This window comes from Electrona antarctica (assembly GCF_951216825.1).
Source record: "Electrona antarctica genome assembly, chromosome: 11".
Taxonomy (NCBI): domain Eukaryota; kingdom Metazoa; phylum Chordata; class Actinopteri; order Myctophiformes; family Myctophidae; genus Electrona; species Electrona antarctica.
This window is the reverse complement of record NC_136792.1, coordinates 34,667,502-34,688,325: the sequence shown is the minus strand read 5'-3', so window position 1 is coordinate 34,688,325 and position 20,824 is coordinate 34,667,502. Positions and strand designations below refer to the sequence as shown.

At 43.7% G+C, this 20,824-nt stretch overlaps 1 protein-coding gene across 2 annotated transcripts in view; it reads right to left on the bottom strand.

Annotated features, from left to right (window-relative positions):
* clpb (ClpB family mitochondrial disaggregase) overlaps window positions 1-20,824 on the bottom strand; it is a 54,177-nt gene that overhangs the window by 19,796 nt on the left and 13,557 nt on the right. For both annotated transcript variants that reach the window (XM_079514830.1, XM_079514831.1), the window contains exons 4-7: window positions 15,534-15,637; window positions 13,874-14,002; window positions 6,681-6,778; window positions 2,685-2,799 (exon numbers count right to left, since the gene is read on the bottom strand). In XM_079514830.1, coding sequence (XP_079370956.1) covers window positions 2,685-2,799; window positions 6,681-6,778; window positions 13,874-14,002; window positions 15,534-15,637 — 446 coding nt within the window. The remainder of the gene's footprint in view (window positions 1-2,684; window positions 2,800-6,680; window positions 6,779-13,873; window positions 14,003-15,533; window positions 15,638-20,824) is intronic.

Below are 20,824 nucleotides of genomic sequence, written 5' to 3'. Positions count from 1 at the left end.
GTGTGTGTGTGTGTGTGTGTGTGTGTGTGTGTGTGTGTGTGCGTGCGTGCGTGTGAGTGTGTCTGTCTGAGTGTGTCTGATCTATTTGCTGTATTACGTCTCTGGGATCAATAAGCTGCTCCTTTATCGCCGTAGTGATGTCTCCGATGGCTTTCAGGACAATTTGCCACGGCAACAACAACCATTCATCACCTCGCTCCGAGACTACATGTCCCATGATTCCCTCGGTCCCGCCACGGAACTACGGCTTCCAGAGACAACCTGCCACCGCCTGCTTTGTTGTCGTTTTAAAAGTGACGGCTCACCTTTATAGGTTATATATTATAGTCTTAATAGTGAATTTAACAACTTAAACACTAATGTATATAGATTGTTGAGTGGGGTTCCCCAGGGGTCGATATTTGGCCCCCATCCCTTTTTCTATCTACACCAAACTGACAACGCGCTGCGAGCTTGTAGATCTGATATTTTTACCAAATGGTTGCCAATTATGACATACACTGAAGTGGGATGGGTTTGTAGTTATAAGTATCAGTGAAGCCAAAATCTCTGTACGTCCGTCCGTCTGCAAGTTCACATCTCGAGCTACCGTCCAACCGACAGACTCCAAACTCGGCACACACGTCACTCACGGTGACCCCATGCTGGTCAGTCCGATAGGCACGGTCAGATGGGCGGTTCTGGACAGTGTCCATATAATAGCATAGGGAGATGAGGTTGTCCAGAGCCCACAGAACTGACAGATATGCACATATATGGGCATATACTGATGCTATCTGGGATCTCCATATAAGGGCATAAAAGGGACACAGGTATACAGACGGATACAAAGATCTCTCTATATGGGCACAGACAGGGACACAGACAGACGGGTACTGTACAACGGGTACAATGGGTATTGCATAACTGGGTGGGTCATGCATTTTGCATTGTTGTTGAATTATTCAAAATGGCCCTGAATCATCAGGGCCATTTTCTTTTCTCCAAAACAAAAGTCATATTGTTCCGGTGGTAGTAAACACAGTGGTTAATAGGTTCTCTTGTCTCTTTATAACATCACAGGCTACATCTTCTGGACTGTTGAGGCTTTGGCCCAGAGTTGATTATTTTCACTAAACTATATAGGCTGAAGCTGTCAATGGTCGTAAAGACCCACACACACACACACACACACACACACACACACACACACACACACACACACACACACACACACACACACACACACACACACACACACACACACACACACACACACACACACACACACACACACACACACACACACACACACACACACACACACACACACACACACACACACACACACACTCCGCCAATCTGTCCATCTGTCTATCTGCCTCCATACCCCCCACCCCCCCCTCTCTCTCCCATGGATCAATACGTGGCCCTCTGTGGATGCTTGCCGTAATATTAACTATTTTACTGTCTGCTGTGTTATTGTACTTTAAGTCATTCCTGTGCGTTCTGCTCTGTCTCTCTCGTCTTCTCCTCTAACGTCTCCCTTCGCCGATATCAGTCTCCTTTTGTACCGCGTCCCATTTAGTGTCTTCGGTTCTTGTCCCCTTTAGTCTCAGTCTCTGCCCCCCCCCCCCCCCCCCCCCCTCTCATCCTATATTGTTTTCGATCTCCGTCTGTCTGTCCGTCCTCTAGGTTCTGTCTGTCCTCGGAGTCCGTCCGTCCCTCTGCTCGTCTTGACGAGGCGCGCTTCACCTCTTGTCCTTTAGACGACACGACGCCGGTGGGAGCAGAGAGACAGAGAGGGAGGGAGGGAGGGAGGGAGGGTTGGAGGGAGGGAGGGAGGGAGGGAGCAGAGAGACAGAGAGGGAGGGAGGGAGGGATGAGGCAAGATGGAAGCACAGGAGGAACATGGGAAAAGAACAGAAGGGCGATGAAGAGGGAGTGGGAGTGTAATGGACATTGAGGGGCGGGTGGAGAGGAGAGGAGAAGAGAGGGAAGGGCAGTGAGAAAGTATGGAGAGAGAGAGAGAGAGCACAAAAAGACAGAGAAAAGAAGGAGAATGCCAGAGGGGGAGGAGGGGGTCTGGAGAACGTCTCTTCTCTCTGTAATCACGTTATCTGGCGGCTCCAAGCCTGGCCTCTCCAGCTGTTACACACACACACACACACACACACACACACACACACACACACACACACACACACACACACACACACACACACACACACACACACACACACACACACACACACACACACACACACACACACACACACACACACACACACACACACACACACACACACACACACACACACACACACACACACACACACACACACACACACACACACACACAGCACCTGTGTCTGCCTGACGGACGGCTCATTCATCACAATTAACCAATTACAGCCTCCACCAGCCTGTCTGAACCCGCCTACTGCCCAAGAGAGAGAGAGAGAGGGAGGGAGAGAGAGAGAAACGGATGGAGAGAAAAGCCGGATGGAATGATAGGAAAAGTAACCGAGAGAGGTTGATACGTGCTCCATATGTGTGTGCGTGTGTGTGCTTGATGAGTTCATCCCAAATAAATGTTTGAGCCTAGTTAGAGCCCAGTTTTTTTGTGTGTACTACAGAAATATTGCTTGGCCCTCGGCACTTGGTCTTGACTGGTGTGCGCGCCTGTGTGCGTGTGCATGTACCTGCAGCCACTGTATTGATGGCCCCCTCTTGTCCAATGATGTGCTCCTTCAGCCTCCTCTCCAGAGGGAACCTCCTCCTCTCCTCAGCATCTCTCTTAGCCTGCACCTCCTGGAACTGAACAGGAGGAGAACAAACGTGAAAAACAAGTCTAATGATAAAAACTAAATGGACAAGTAAGAGGGAAAGGAAGCAGGAGAGAAGGAAAGGGCCGGAAATTACGAGAGAGGAATGGATAGGAAAGGAAATGGAAGTGAAGAGTGGAGAGAAACGAAGGGAGAAGATATATATATATATATATATATATATATATATATATATATATATATATATAAATAAATAAACTGGACGGAACACATGAGATTAAATTAAACTTCAATGGTGTGGAGTGAAGTTCATTGGAGGTCTATGTGATGGAGAGAATAAAGATGTCATTCCCTACTTGTCTAACTTGTTTTCTAATGTCATATTCAACTAAATATGGGACAGGGAGACAGACATATTCAATGTATACCTTCACCTTGTGAAAGCCACCCACATAAAAACTTCACTTTCTCGTTCTCTCGAACCTGCTGCCATTTATCTCATTCTCTTTCCTTGTTTTTACTTCCTTCCTTCTCTCTCTGTCTCTCCCTCTGCCATCTTTCCCCCCTTCCATCTCTGCGTCATCCCTCCCCTCCTCCCTCAGTGTTTCTCCCTGCAGCGTCGGCAGCCTGTTTATTCTCTCTCTCTATCTTGCTTAAGTGCGGCCTGCTGTCAAGCAGGTGGATGCGACAGAGAGAGAGAGAGAGGAGAGGGAGAGAGGGAGAGAGAGAGGGAGAGAGAGAGAGAGAGAGGGAGAGAGGGAGAGAGAGAGAAAGAGAGGGAGAGAGAGAGAAAGAGAGGGGTAGAGGGTGGTTTCAACAATATGAGCACAAATCAGTTTTGTGCAATGAATCTCTCTCTCGTTCGCATATCAGACTTTAACCATTTTCAATCTGGCATCGCTATTTTGGGCATGCCCATTATAGGCGGCAAACGTTTTCAGAAATGTTTATAGAAATGTACACAATTTTCAATTTCTCATTGCACTCGTTGTACGATGTAGTATAGTATATAATTATACAATGGGCCTAAGTGGTTAATGTGCATTTTCAGTATAATAGACCTTCTTCACAAACATGGCTGACATAGGCTTCCTACTAGGGATGTGACGATATAGTAACTGTATCGAAATATCGGTTTTAATCAAATAAAAAAAGGATATGTAAACAGCAAATATCGTATCGTTTTGCAATGTAAATAATCCGTATCGAAACGTTTTGCAATGTAAATAATCAATTGAATCAATACTAAGTACTTGTGCATTGTATTATATTATATATTATATTTGTTTAACATCACCTAATCAACATGAGTTAGACTTTAATATATTAGCGCCCCTCACTTGACAACGGGTGTGATTTTTAAGGGACCAAGAAGTCACGCAGTGACTTTGGTCACTTATTGTTTTTGTTTTTCTTTCTTCTCCTTCTTCTTCTTCTTCTCCTCCTTCTTTCCGCCAAAAATAGCTGTTCTGGCTGAACCGTGCAGTCGGTTTTCGCGAAACGCGGTAATCTGATAGAGGGCCATGCCAAACGGTGACTATGCGAAGCCCATCATGATTGGCCAAATGGTGGCGCTATAGCACTCAATTGAAAATGCTAACTTTGAACGTGCATATCTCATGAACCGTTTGACCGTTGGCAATAACACTTTGATACACATATGTGTCTCCTCATGCCGAACAACTTTGTGTTCTGACTTTTGACCTCTGACCTTTAGATCACCCGCCATTTTGAATTATATGAAAAACAGTTAAAATGTATCTCCTCCCAGGATCTTTGATCAAAATGCACGAACACTTCTACACGTGAACGTTGGACCTATATGGACAAAAAATCGTAGTAGATTTCTTTTAAGTGAAAAAATGAAGTTTTTATGAGCCCGTGAAAATTGCTGGTTTGTGAAAATTCTTCTTTTCCCCTTAATACATACATGCTGCGTCATATGCTTGTGCGACTTTACAGTATAGTAGAGGGTCATGCCAAATAGCACTGAAAGCAGTCTTACTACAATTGGCCAAAGTGGGGCGCTATAGCAATTTTTTGAAAATGAAACCTTTGAACCTTTGAAACCTCTTTCTTTGTCATAACTCATGCCTCGTTTGGCCAAAATTCATGGCACTTGTTTCCACATGTTCCTTGACTCATTTTGAGCAGTTTGAAGAATGCTAATACCTGATTTTCTGCCTGGTTTTTTGAGCAATTTGCTTGAAACGTTCTACACACAATGTATGGACCATTATCTGAAATTCCAGTTGAAGAGAACTTTGTACGTGAAAACATGAACAGCGAACACACTGTAGTAATGGATAATGACATGCCCAAAACGAGGACACACGATTGTTATCAAACACACTGAATGATTTTCCTGTTTACATTGTAGTCACTAGTTGTCTCTGTCTCGCCCTTTGACCACAAGGTTGTGTGTTCAAATCCCGGTGCAGACAACTCAGCTCTTCAGTCTTATTTGTACATATTGTTCTTATTGCGTATAGTCTTCTTTCTTGGTCCCGCCTTATCGCTGCTTGCAGCTATATTTCTATTTACATTTGAGTATGGTTTGTTCCATGTACATTTGAGTATGGGTGGTTCTCCACAGGGAAATATGCAGTGAACCCTGGCATCACTAGAGCCTGGCTGTCCGCTGAGCTAGGCAGGATTTTTTGTTTGTGTGGTCCTTTTTGAGTCAAGACAATTTGACAACTATGGGGCCAATTGAAGTCAATTAAAAAGTGTGTATGGTTTTGAAACTGCATCGGCGGCAGTGTCTACTGTAATCTGTTTATTGTACCTAATAAGTTGGTATTTTATAAATACATAGTTTCTGTCGAACAGCAGGGAGAAGCATAGCACAGGGGCATTTATTAGTATTATTACGGGGCGACTGTGGCTCAAGAGGTAGAGCAGGTCGTCCAATGATCCATGGGTCGGCGGTTCGAATCCCGGCTCCTCCTGTCTACATGTCGAAGTGTCCTTGGGCAAGACACTGAACCCCAAATTGCTCCCGATGTGCTGGTTGGTACCTTGCATGGCTTCCGCTGCAATCGGTGTATGAATGTGTGTGTGAATGGGTGAATGTAATGCACAATCTATGTAAAGCGCCTTGGATAAAGGCGCTATATAAAAATGCACCATTTATTAGCCCTATATACTTCACTGTACAGAACAGTGAACAGTGAAAATAGCAGAATTACAAGCTCACAACGCATGGCGAAAAGTGTTATGTTTAACCCATGTAGACCTTCTAAAAACCCTGAGCTAAATTTTCTGAAACATTAGCTGTTGCTATTATATAGCCAACAGCTAATTACGAATTACAAAACAAGGTGTTCCACGATTGAAAGGTATAACAACGAATAGGTGTTCCAGGTCTAAATGGGTAAAAAAATATATATGTTATGAAATATTTGCCGATTATGACATGCCCAAAAACAGGGAGAGGGCAGGTTGAAAGTGGTTAAAACAGGGAGAGGGCAGGTTGAAAGTGGTTAACCCCAGTTAACCTTTGGCAGGCGGCAGACAGCTTTTTACGCATCCACTTCTAAACACCACCTGTCAATCAATCCTTCCACCAACCGAGAGAGACGTCCCACAGAGTGACCTGCAGAGTGCTGATGTGTGTTAATGTGTTACATTATAGTGTGAATAGGATCAGCATACAGATGCTGATCCTGCATGGGACCACTCATACAGACAGAACAGTGGGTTGCCTGCTACATGGGACCACTCATACAGACAGAGCAGTGGGTTGTCTGCTACATGGGACCACTCATACAGACAGAGCATGCAGTGGGTTGCAGCTGCATACAACAACCAGGGGTGGGAAAAGTACTCGCATTTCTAATAGATAAAAATAAATTATATCTATTTTGTAATGTTAATTAGAAAGGACTGTAAATATATACATGTACATACCTTATCCTCCCACTCTTTCAACAGTGTGGTCAGCTCCCCCTGTTTGGCATACGCCCGTGGTGTGGCGCCCTGGCTGTTGGTCTGCAGGGGGTTGGCACCTGCACGCACACGCACACACACACACACACACACACACGCACACACACACACACACACGATTGATATTGTCCATATTGCCCAGATCAGATATTATGAGTGATCCTCAACCTATAGAAGGAGAATACGTTCAAACGTGTTCATTGTGTTGCTGCTTGCAGCATACCTTTCCCATTTAAAATGAAACAATAACACAGTTCAGGGGTCAGTCAGGCTAACTGCAGCCAAGCAGGGGGCTTATATATCTATCTGCAACGTGTGCCGATGAGACACACACACACACAAGTGCACGGCAGGGCGGGGGACATTGTAACACAGTGATGCACACTGCAGCACAGCAGGACGCTCAGAACGTCGATGCAGGAAGTGGTTTCTATGAAGGCTTTATCATTCAACGGGCTCTCGGTGAGGGGTGAAAAACAGCACAATGCCAACACGTGTGTGTGTGGGGTGTGGGGTGGGGGGTGGGGATGGGACGGCACAGGACAGAGGTTTAGGGTTGTCAGTGAGGGTGGTTAGCAGTGCCTTCTGCCCTGAAGAGGGAAGAGGGCAGGAACCTTCAACCCAGAAACACAGAGACTCGCGTGCCTCCACACAGGACCAGCTCATGATGGTTTCATAGCATTATTTTAACTCAACTCGTGGGATGCCAGATTGACAGATTGATGTACTTTTCTCCCTTCTCAGGAATGTAGTAGAGTATAAAAATAAACAAAATAAAAATAAAATACATATACCGGTACCCTATAGAGCGTCGCAGTCCCGCCCCCTACCATGGACCAGGAAATGAAACCCAATGCATTTTTCCCATAGACATTTCAGAAAGTATTTATTTAAAGACGGTTACGCCGCGGACAAAGCCAACTCGAGTCGTGACAACTCATGACAACACAAACAATATTTTGGACCAAACAAATAATTACAAAGAAGAAAAACAACAAAAAAAGTGTTGTAACCTGCCGTTTTTTTCTTCTTTCTAATTATTTTTTCGGCCCCAAAAATTGTGTTTGTGTTGTCATGATTTGTCACGACTCGAGTTGGCTTTGTCCGCGGCGTAAACGTCTTTAAAAAAATACTTTCTGAAATGTCTATGAGGAAAATTAACGGAGAATCATTTCCTACAGATACTTAAAAAAGACAGACAGTACAGATACTTAAAAAAATAATGACTTAAGTACACGCGGAGGTTGAGATGCAGATCACTCACCGGTTATTGAAAGATGCTAGTGAAAGATTCAGGATATTTTAAAAAGTGTATACACTATTCTATGTATTCTATTTATATAGTTTGTGAAAACTGGCCTGTTATAAAGGCAGACAATGACTAAAATAAATATCAAAACATATTTATGCCATTTGTACTTCAAACTAGAACATTTTTGAGAGAGCTAGCGCGCGTGCTTGTGTACGTGTGTGTGTGTGAGAGCGACAGATCAATATAGCTACTTTTTTTTTGTTGCAAGCGTTGACCGTGGAGACTAATAATCGTTGTGATTATCGATGAACTCCTAAATTTTGCGTCCCGCTCACAAAGCTATTGATCCGAGTGACAACACAAATGCTCCCAAAATGTGAAGGAGAAAAAGCAATAATCCAACACACACACACTTGTGAGCGACACTTGGACATAATAAATAGCGTCATTTAGAGCTTTAATATCAGTCCAACCCTCTGGGCCACTGGACTTTATAAAGGGATCAACAGTCTCCCTCCATCTCTCTTACACACGCACACACACACACACACACACACACACACACACACACACACACACACACACACACACACACACACACACACACACACACACACACACACACACACACACACACACACACACACACACACACACACACACACACACAGTCCTTTAGTTATGCCTATTAGGAGACCCACCCTCTTTCCTCTCTGTCTTTCAGTGCAGCTGGAGGGAGAAGACCCCTGCTGAGTGTGTGTGTGTGTGTGTGTGTGTGTGTGTGTGTGTGTGTGTGTGTGTGTGTGTGTGTTTCTTAATGGAACTGCATACAATTATGAATGTAAATATATACAGTATACCGGTATATAGATAAAATACACTGTGTTCAAACTGTTAAGTTAATTATTTTCATTATCTGTGTTAAATTAACACTCAACTTTATTGTGTGTGTGTGTCTCTCTCTCTCTCTCTGGCAACCCGCTGCCACCCACGGCTCTGTCCATTACTCAACCCCCTGGCCTCCACGGGGCCTGGGGAGCGGGTAGAGAGCCTCCCCAGCCAGGGTGAGGGGCTGTGGGGCAGGCGGAAGCCTGAGGGTGAGCCTGGAGACTGTGATGGATGGAGATGTGTGTCCAGAACTGGCCAAGGCCAAAAGAACGAGCGCGTGCGTGCACACACACAAAATAACGGACCATACATACTGACACACTCTTACACAGAATGTATGTACACGACCCCCCCCCCCCCCACACACACACACACACACACACACACACACACACACAGTTCTTAAGCAGTGTGTGTGTGTACTGTGTATTATGTATTATTACGTTTCTATGATAGAGGGGTGTGATGGAGAGATTGGGCAGAGATGGAGAGGAGATGATGAGAGGAACAAAATAAATGGAGAGGAGAGACATTTAACAAAATAACAACAAAGAGATCTTATATAAAATATGTGTGCTGGTTGCATTATTTATGAATGCAACCAGCACTTTAACCGACACACACACACACACACACACACACACACACACACACACACACACACACACACACACACACACACACACACACACACACACACACACACACACACACACACACACACACACACACACACACAGTATTAGTATGGACGTATTAACCGTCGTGCATTCGGAGGGCGACTCTGAAACGTTCACAATTTTGTCGTGATTGGTCATGATGGTGGCGCCTAGCCGCCTACCCGTCGCCCCGGCAACGAGGACCTCCGTCTTTTAATATGATTGGCTTAAAACCAAATGCCTCTGCTTTGTGAAATTTCGTACCTCTTTAATTCAAAAGATGCGCGTTCAGAACACTTGATTCAGTTAGGTGAGGGTGATTTGTTTACGCATGCAGAGAGCTGCGAGATCAGAGACAGACGCAGCTACTCTGCAAAGATGTGCAATCCATCACAAACACAAACAAGGCATTATTACTAGTGTGTCTGTGTGTTTACATGGGCTAGTTCTGGGCTTAAAAAGTGAGTATATATATATATATATATATATACACCAAATCTGCAAGCTCACATAGCTTGTACAACTGCTATTTGTCACCCCAGAGTATGTAGGGATGCTAGTGTTCATGTGGTTACATCATGTTTTAGAAAGCAAAAACCAAAACAAATCTGTAAAAACGTGATTAAAATACAAATAAATCAATATATGAATGTTTGAAATCATTGTAAATGATGATCTAACGGTGCCAGCGCAGTAATAAACTATTAAAACAAGCCTATGAATCACACGCGCCCTGCGGGCAGAGCGTCTGTCCATCTGCTTAAACAACCCGGGTCTAGTTGAACTCTGACCCCGGCTGGCCTGTGCACAACATGCCCTTGGGGTATGGCCACAGGAAGTGTGCGCGAGCAGGCTTTCGTGTGTGTGTGTGTGTGTGCGCGGCTGCGTGCGTGTGTGCATGTGATTGTATGTGTGCAACTGTGCATGCATGCATGCAGGCATGACATGTGCTGGTGTGCTTGGGTCAATGACAGGTGCGAGTAAATTGCGGGTGAACGGAAATGCATGTGAACGATCAATTTCTAATGAGCTTTGTGATAGAGGTTGAGGAAGGAGGGGGGGGGGGGGGGGGGCAGAGACGTCCCGCCTGAAGCACAGTGGAGAGACCAGCCAATGAAATCCAACCATTGTGTTAAGGTGGGCCGTGAGGATATTGCAAGTGGCCCCCAAATAATTGCGAAAACACGAAGATTTCTATCACAAATTAATTATGAAAAAAAAAAATCCATGTTGTCATGTTATTTTTTCTTCTGGGGGCGCTGATAGCTGAGTAGTTAAAGTGTGTACCACATAGGCTATGATGCTAGTCCTGGGTTCGATTCCCGAGCCAGACGGATCGTTGCTGCATGTCACTCACACTATATATACACACTAGACCGGTGGCCGGCTGTAGAACACTCAGTAGAAGATCCATGCCCCACCCGGCTATGCAATACCCGTTGTACCCGTTCCACCCATCTGTCTGTGTCCCTTTTATGCCCAAATATGGAGATGTCTGTATCTGTCTCTCTGTGTCCCTTTATTCCTATATATGGAGTTATGTGTCAGGCATACCCAAATATGGATTGTTATGATGTCAGGTATGCCCAAATATGGAGTGGTGTGATGTCAGAACAGGCCAGCTACATATATGTCCAGAGCCCGGGCAGTGGCCTTTTGTGGCGGTTCTGGATAACCATGGGTCCGACCAACCGACTTGACACCGGGCACTGCACTCCCTGTGGGGGTGTGGAACGTGTGTGTCGAATTTGAAGTCAGTGGGGCGAACGGTTATCGAGTTACGTGCATTACAGCCGTACACACGTACGTACAGACAGACAGACAGAGACGTGATGCATTTATAGATAGATATAGGTTTTCTTTGTGATACCAATAAATATGAACTAAAAACTATACTAAGTTAGTTCCATTGATCCAACCAAGCCAGAACACAATAAATTGAATCAAAAAATGCTCTGAAAATGCACATTCAAGTGGTTTTGATAACCACTGGCGTATATAGACGCCTTAACAGACGACGTCACACTGATAAGCAACAGCATGCGCGCGCATACCGGCAGCACAAGAACCCTGCCTCTCATATGCAATGGTTTTACTAACCACCGGTTTCGGTTTGATTGATTGATTGAAATATTTATTAACAGTTTGCAGAATTACAGTACATTTCAAGCACAAACTCAATACAAAGACTGTTAACTGTGAGTGGACAACCCAATGAAGCATTACACTTGTTTACAAGAGGGTCCACCTTGTTCAATTCATCAAAACATTTAGAGACGTACAAATAGACACTTCTATATATAGTCAAAGAACAGAACAGGAATTCATCATAAGGGAGGTAAAAAGGGAAAAGAAACATATACAGTGAGGGGAAAAGGGGGTGGGCAGTGGGGGGGATTCAGATTTTACGGAGGCCAGTTTCGAATTGCAGCCGTCCGTAGCCCTTTGAGAGCAGTTTTGAAGGAGTCAAGGGATTCGCATGTCTTAATGACTGTTGGTAGGGCGTTCCACATTTTGGTGGCATAGTAGCGAAAATAATTTAGTCCCTTGTTTGTGCCGAATCTGGGTTGTACATGGTTCGTTGCACTCCCTCTGGTGTTGTGGGTGTGGACTTCGTTGACATTAAGGAAGTATCTAGACTGCTTCACCGAAAACTGGACTATGAATGGGCCTTAAGTGTCCTATCTCGATATGTCAGTGTAGGGACTCGGAGACCACCTCCAAACCCTGCAGCTGATACTACAGTAGCTATATTGTATTAACACTTAACAACCATTAACTACCATACAGATTGGTTAAAATAGTGTTTAACCCATTCAGGCCTGACGTCGAAATTTAAAAAAAATGTTTTCTAAATCATGACAATTTTCTGAAAGATTTGAGGGACATTTTAACGATTTTTCAAAAATAGCAGACCTACAAGCTCATAGCGCGCCACTCGGTGGCGCGCTATGAGCTTGTAGATCTGCTATTTTTCAATAGCTAAATTATAACATAATGTTTAAAACACCAAAAGGGGTTCCCGCTCAGAATGGGTTAATTCATTACAATGAGTCCCGGATTAAAGCTTTAAGACCAAGTATTTTTCTTTGTATCCTGGAAAAAAAAAGCTTTTGTTGGAAATCCATGCCTGGAAAGCTCTTCTTTGCATCTTGGCATCTAAGGATGTTACAGGATGTGATGCAATTATATAGTCTAGTCTGTCCAATAAGGAAATGACAAATGTATCTGGTGTCCACATACTGAATGAAGATATTTGCGAGCAGTTTAGGTGTAGAAGGTAATAGTGTGCAACAAACTATATCAATGTAATAGATGTTAACTTTTTTTTAAACTAGCTCATCCACAAGCTTGTAAAGATCAGCTATTTTTGCAACGCTATACCAAGGTCTAGGATTGTCTGAATGTGCTTTCACACACACTGGTGTTTTATGTGATTATTTAAATGTATGAGGATTTTGGTGCAGGAAAACAATATATCTGTACCCATACAAGAGCTTATTGTGATATATATGCAAAACTATCCTACACCTGATATTACACAACTCATCATGTTTACTGTTGTTTTTGCATTCTGTATATTAGAATATAAGCTGTTTCCAGTGTAATTTTGTCATCATTGTTTATATTATGAGGTAGAACACTCCCAGAAACATTTTTTTTTAATCTACGACCTATGGACCGTGTTGCGACGTGGACACGTTACATTACCACCTCACTTGCACTGCATGCCCGTTAAAGGCCCTTAGTGTGGTTATGACCCTCTGAAATCCACTTAACCCATAAAAAACAAGAACGCATTTGTGTCATTTAAGAATGTGGCCATATTTTATGCCTTGGCTATTCACAAATAGCAGATCTACAAGCTTTTAACTTAAATCTTTGCTTTTGGGGGTCCCTGGAACAAAATATTTTAATATGGGGGTCGACGGAGAAATACATATCCTTTTATTGGTCCTTGACATGAAAAGGTTGGAGAACGACTGACATAGAAACATACAGTTTTTTTCTTTTCTTTGCAGAGGCCTGTTATGTTATTATCTTAGTCTAATAATAACGAGGCAGAGGGTGAGGTAGTTCAGTTTACTTCAGTAGCCAGCACAATACTGACGTGACATGATACACTCTGGTGTTCTGTATATCCAGCGTTCTCATTGGCTCTTCAGTGTTAACCCTTTACACAACAAGGCCATTGTAGAATCAGCCTCAGGTCTATGAATGGCTTAAGAGTAGCCTAGGGGGGAGGGGGGAGGGGGTTGTATATGTTTGTGTGTGTTTTTGCATACATGTGTATTGTCATGTGAAGAAATGTAAAAATAAAGTTTACAACAAAAAAAGAGTGCGTGGTTACGTACCGGCGTCCAGCAGCATGCGTACGGTGCGCAGGTCATCAGCCAGCGTGGCGTAGTGGAGGGCCGTGCAACCACGGAAACCAGCCCTGCTGCTTAACCTGCTGCTGAATTCATCCTCTCTGGACGCCAGCACTGATGGACAGACAGAGAGAGGACATATTACTTTGGTTACTTGTCCAGAATGTTCACGTATGTTTTGTTATTTTGTTCATTATTATTATTTTGTATTTTGCTTGTCCACAAACGCTGATCATGTTGTTTAGACAGATTTTATTTTTTTCTTTGCACACATTTTTTACCTTGTTTATCGACTAGGTTTCGTGTAATTTATTCCCTGATCTTACACTTTGTAACTAACTCACTGTGGACAAGAGCGCCGAAATATGTTCCCATCTAGTATGTTGAAAGTGAACACATGCATTTATTATTGATTATACTTTCTGTATGTCTCTGCTATGCCTCCTGCATCCTGGCCAAAACACATGCCACTCAGTTTACAGTCACTTGCACTCTCAGGATCACAATGGAAAGAAGCTCTCCAGATTTTGGTACAAAATAAATGTACAAATCGTCTGTCGGGTGGAAACATCATTGTCCGAAACTTTTCAGGATTAGAATATATTTCTTAGAAGATACAAGCTCAAAATGCATCGCTTTGGGGCGTGTTTTGAGCTTGCAGATCTGCTAATATTGATACTTTTGTTACAAAAGAAAAAAAACACAACAATTTACAAATATGGAGATAAGAGGTTTCTGCCCGACATTAACGAAATATATGAATAATTCTCAATTGTTCATGTATATACATTTTTTCAATCCATCCATCCATCCATCCCGTCGCCTACATGTTCCTGTTTCCACCCTCTCTTCTCTCCCCACCCTGTCTCCCTACATGTTCCTGTTTCCACCCTCTCTTCTCTCCCCACCCTGTCTCTCTTCTCTCCCCACCCTGTCTCCCTTCTTCTGTTTCTTTCCGTTGTCCTCCCTCCATCACTCCTTCCTGCCCTTCCTACATCCATCCCTACCCTGACACACTCTGCAGTGTGTGTGTGTGTGTGTGTGTGTGTGTGTGTGTGTGTGTGTGTGTGTGGCCGTCTGGGCGGGATAATCACAGCTAACCCAATAAAGCGTCACACAGGCCCTCCCAGCCCATCCATCAGCGTGCGTCTGGGAAACGCTTCCCCGCACCGCGGCGGGCCCACTCGGGCCCAAACCTGACAGCCATATAAATGTCTGCAATATACATACCCCATATAAATATGTCTGTACAAAACCTACATAGGGTGGGGTTCACGTGTGTGTGTGTGTGCGCGCGCGTGTAATGTGCGTGCACATGTTTCTTTGTGCACCCCGTGTGTGTGCGTGTTTATCAGTGTGTGCGTGCGTGTAGCTGCACAGGAAAACAAATAAGAAAAAAGCGCTGCACGCTTCATAAATAAATAAATAAACAGAAACAAATAATACGGAATAAATGAAACGTACTATGCAAATATTTATGCAAATTGTAATGTCTGAAAATGTCAGCTTCTACAGTGAGGATTCATCTACTGACTGGCACGCGTCGCACGCATGCATACATACACACACGGACACACACAGACATGTGCACACGCATACACACACACACGTGGGTAAGCACGCACATGGAAACACAGACACATACCTTCCAGAGAGTGGATGCCGTTTTCGCGGGAGGTGTCATATACGTTGTTGAAGAGGTCTCCTGCATTGGGGTCTGCACCAACTTCTAGTAGAACCTTCACCGCACTGCACCACGTGCACACACACACACACACACACACACACACACACACACAAGCAGATATCAGCTTGCCTGGCTTTGCCAGGGATATATTATACGTGTCATTAAGTGGTTGAAATAGGCTTTTCTTTCTTTCCGGCCTGACGTCACACAAGCAGCGATTTCAACTGTTGCCTAACAATGCCGTGGCATGTCCAATTGTCCATCATCTTCATCTCCATATGGGGGCATATTGTCAAGCGACAACTTGAACTTCATATAATAATAGATCATAGAAATCATGAATGTAGTACATTGTGAAAATAACTGTGGAAAGAAAGAAAGTTCAGGTCCTTGACCGGCATCGACTAGCGTGGCGAGTCACGTTTCCATGGACACGCACACACCACCACGATGCGCCCACTTCCCTCTCACCCCACTTCCTCCTGCTCTGTCGTGCGAGCACTACGCGCGTGCGTGCGTGTGTTTGTGTCTTATAGCATGTACATATGTGTGTATACACAGTGTTGGGGCAGGGGTCGGGCCAGCTTCCGGAGGTGGGGTGGTGGTGTGTGTCTGTAGCCCTTCAGTGGAGCGCACAATTAGAACAAACACCAAGTACCTCGGCAACACCACTCACTGTGACTCTGACCACATTCCAGGTACCATATCCCTCCGTCTACAGCACACACACACACACACACACACACACACACACACACACACACACACACACACACACACACACACACACACACACACACACACACACACACACACACACACACACACACACACACACACACACACACACACACACACACACACACACACACACACACACACACACACACAATTAGCTGGCCTTAACATTAGCATTGGCATTGACATTGAGTCAAACACAAGTCAACATCTGTCTATGCAGGCTGGGAGACAGACAGACAGACAGACAAAAAGACGCAACGTGAGCGGCTGGCAGTGGTGTAAATAACTAAGTATATTTTGATTATTCGGCCATTTGGAAATAGATTTTTATATAACACACACACACACACACACACACACACACACACACCACACCCCCCCCCCCCCCCCCCCCCCCCCACACACACACACACACACACACACACACACACACACACACACACACACACACACACACACACACACACACACACACACACACACACACACACACACACACACACACACACACACACACTTTGAACTTGTGGAATGGGATATTCTGCACAATGAGTACATTTACTCTTAGTGGGGCAGTCATGAAACACAGGGCTGCATCAGACAATGAGCGTCCGTCTCCATTAACCAGTCACTTTCAGCAGACGAGAGATGAGAGGAGGAAATGGGCTTCCAGTTGCTAAAGCAGTACATGAGTCATTATAGGAAGATGTCTCGTACTCTTCCCAACCCTCTATGCTTCACCGTGTACTGTGTTAATGTCTCGTACTCTTCCCACCCCTCTATGCTTCACCGTGTACTGCTGCGCTGCAGTGTTAATATAAGTTTGTTGAGTAAAACTATGACGAACTATGTTCGTCCACTACCTTTTTTCACTGACGAAAACTAAATAGAAATGAAATAAAAACCAAGCTGTGATGAGTAAAATTAAGTCTAAATAGATTCACAATTTCGTCAACAAATACAAATGTGACTAAAATGTTAGGGAGGGAGTTGTGGAGAAGAGATCCAGTAGAACTAAAAGACAAGTTATTGTATGTTTGGTTGCGCTCTGAAAATATCATATCTACATTACAACATGTCCACAACATGAGCTTGTAGATCGGCAATTTTCAGCATGCAACCAAGTGTATAATAAGCCTCTACGACTCCATCAAGGCTCGCCACAGTACATTGTAGTCAACAAAAATCAACTGTAGATTTAGCTGAATACAAACTAGACCAAAACGAAAACATTTCAGACGACTGAATGACTAAATTCATTTCAAAAGACTATGACTAAAACTAAATCAAAATTTGCTGTCAAAATAAACACTGCTGTGGCGACCATTGTACAAGAATCAAGACAGTTTATCATTTATCACTTCTCACTAGGCCCATCACGACTATGAAAATGTACTTGACATTTGATTGCCATACAAATAATTGTGAACAACAATGTAATAAATGTGTTTTTGGCATTAAACATTGGAATATGAATAAAAATTACATTTCATTTCTAAATCAAAACCCTCCACAGGGTTGACAGATATGACAAATAAAATATGTTATAGAGAAATGACTGAGATATTTAATAATTTTATACTTTCAAAATGTTTTTAAAAATAGCAGACGTTGGCTCGCATTGGATTGGATCTATTGGATTCCTAGAAAGCGCAATAAGGAACAATCTTGTATACAGATACAAACAAACAATATACATTGTGCATTATTAACAAATTGACACTCTAAACTAGGATTCATTATGTTTCGGATTGCATATTGTTGCTTATTGTTTTGTTTATTGTTCATCATGACTAACAGCCCCAGCGGCTGTGGAGGAAAGAAAACGGCTTTGAGGCACCCCCCAATCCCTTTGCCATTCAACTAATTGATACAATGGAATTGTTTAACTGTTGTACCCATTCCTTTATTAATTAATTCATATTTAATTTTACACTCTCTGGAGCTACAAATGGATAAATACATTTTGATGTGACTGTGTATGAGGTCTAAGAGAGAAGGTCCTTTGTGTCTGGACCTTGCAGAGAGAGGGTGTGTGTGGGGGGGGGGGGGGGGGGGGGGGATCAGTGACCCACAAAGAGCTCTGTTCTCATCCTCTGCAAGCACATTTACAAACATGGTTCCCGCTTTCACTAAAGGTTCCTAAACAGTGGGTCGGGACCCATTTGTGAGTCGCGAGTAAATACACCTTTATTTTTTTTGTTTCCTAATTCCTACATTTATTTATTTTTTAATTTTACACACACACACACACACACACACACACACACACACACACACACACACACACACACACACACACACACACACACACACACACACACACACACACACACACACACACACACACACACACACACACACACACACACACACACACACACACACACACACACCCTTCTCTAATAAATGTATAAATAAATAAATAATAATCATTAATTAGAGGGGGGGGGGAATACTTTTATTAAGTAGTGAAAATAGCCGATGGAAGTGTTGTGAGCTTGTAGACCAAACTAGTGAAAATAGCCGATGGAAGTGTTGTGAGCTTGTAGACCAAACTAGTGAAAATAGCCGATGGAAGTGTTGTGAGCTTGTAGACCAAACTAGTGAAAATAGCCGATGGAAGTGTTGTGAGCTTGTAGACCAAACTATTTTCCTGGGGTCCTCCTGGGGAGAAATCAAATTCCTCTTTTGGGTTTCGAGCTAAAACGTTTGGGAAACACGCACACACTTGCAAAACAGTGCGTGCACACATAAACACGCATGCACACAGATAAACACGCACACAACACAATTAATACACGCACGCGCACACACCGAGGGGTGTGTGTGGGAGGGATGGGGTTAAACGACGTCGGAAAGGTAAACAAAGTGAGAGACAAAGAGAGGAAGGCTGCGGAGAGAAGGATGAGCGCCTGAAAGGAGGGAAGGAGGCAGATAAAAAGATGAAAGGAAGAGGATTTAATTACACAGACTGATGAGCTGCGATAAACAGTTTATAGTTTTACTAATCAACTGTTGATCAAGTGGATAACTTTGTTTAGGACGAGAGAGAGAGAGAGAGAGAGAGAGAGAGAGAGAGAGAGAGAGAGAGAGAGAGAGAGAGAGAGAGAGAGAGACCAGCCAAACTAATTTGTGGCTAAACGCAGCGTGTAACGAAGTTAGACAGATTCTTCAGAGAGGATTCGGCCCCAAAAGTTTACATCCTCGCAAACATTACAACATCATTATCTGATTCACTTCAAAACCATTATCTGGTGTTAAAATGAAATCACTTAACTGAACGCAAACAGAGTTGTTGGCATTTCATCATCATGGCTGCGGTCCTCCTGTGTGCAGCAACTCCCACTGACAAGTGTTGCCAGCACTGTGTCAGTGAAAGTTGCTATAAGGCCAAGTTGAAGTGAATGGGCAAGTTGAAAAACGTTGCAAAAAGTTAACCAAGGACCTCCACATTGATATATATTTGGCTGCGGACCCCCATCTGAAAGGGTCAGGAACCCCAGAAGAGAAGATTTGTGTTTCAAGACACTTTCACACATGTTAAAAAATAGCAGAAGTACAAGCTTGCAGCACGACACAATGTGACTCGCTGTGAACTTGTATATCTGCTATTGAATACCGTCCGAATGTATAAAATATATATATTGAAATGTATTTCCTTTAGAGGATAGCCCCTTGAGATGTATCATCTCGTTGTAGAGGGGGTCCTCATATGGATGGAGTTAACATTACTGTGACACTATATTAACCCATTTTGACCTGAGATCAGATTCAAAAAATGTCTTCTACATCCTGACAGTTTTCTGAAAAAGCTGTTTTTATGTCAGTCGTTCTTCGATTTTTCAAAAAAATAGCAGACCTACAAGCTCGTAGCGCGCCACTCGGTGGCGCGCTATGAGCTTGTAGATCTGCTATTTTTCAATAGCTAAAGCATAACATAATGCTAACACCAAAAGGGGTTCCCGCCCAAAATGGGTTAACTCATTGTGTTGGGGACCCCCTGGAAGAGGGAAGATATGGAACACAAATGGCAGCTGAGCATGGCGAGGTATAAATACGACCCTTGATCAGCCCAATTAAGAGGAGATAAAGAGCAGGTGCTGTTATCAGAAATGATTAGAATCGGGTAAGCTTGGGAGGAGTCATCAGGTAGATTGGAGTTAAGTGATAGATAAGTGAGGGAGGAGATCGTTATCTGGTGTGGTCTTCCCTCATTAACTTACATTGTTCCAACTACAGTTTATTTAGAGGGTAAATGTGTGCATTTTAGCATTTTTACTTTTAGACCGTCTTTAAAACTCTAAACAGCACTCCACAGAACTACAGTAGCGCTTCCTACAGATCCAATGATCCATGGGTCGGCGGTTCGAATCCCGGCTCCTCCTGTCTACATGTCGAAGTGTCCTTGGGCAAGACACTGAACCCCAAATTGCTCCCAATGTGCTGGTTGGTACCTTGCATGGCTTCCGCTGCAATCGGTGTATGAATGTGTGTGTGAATGGGTG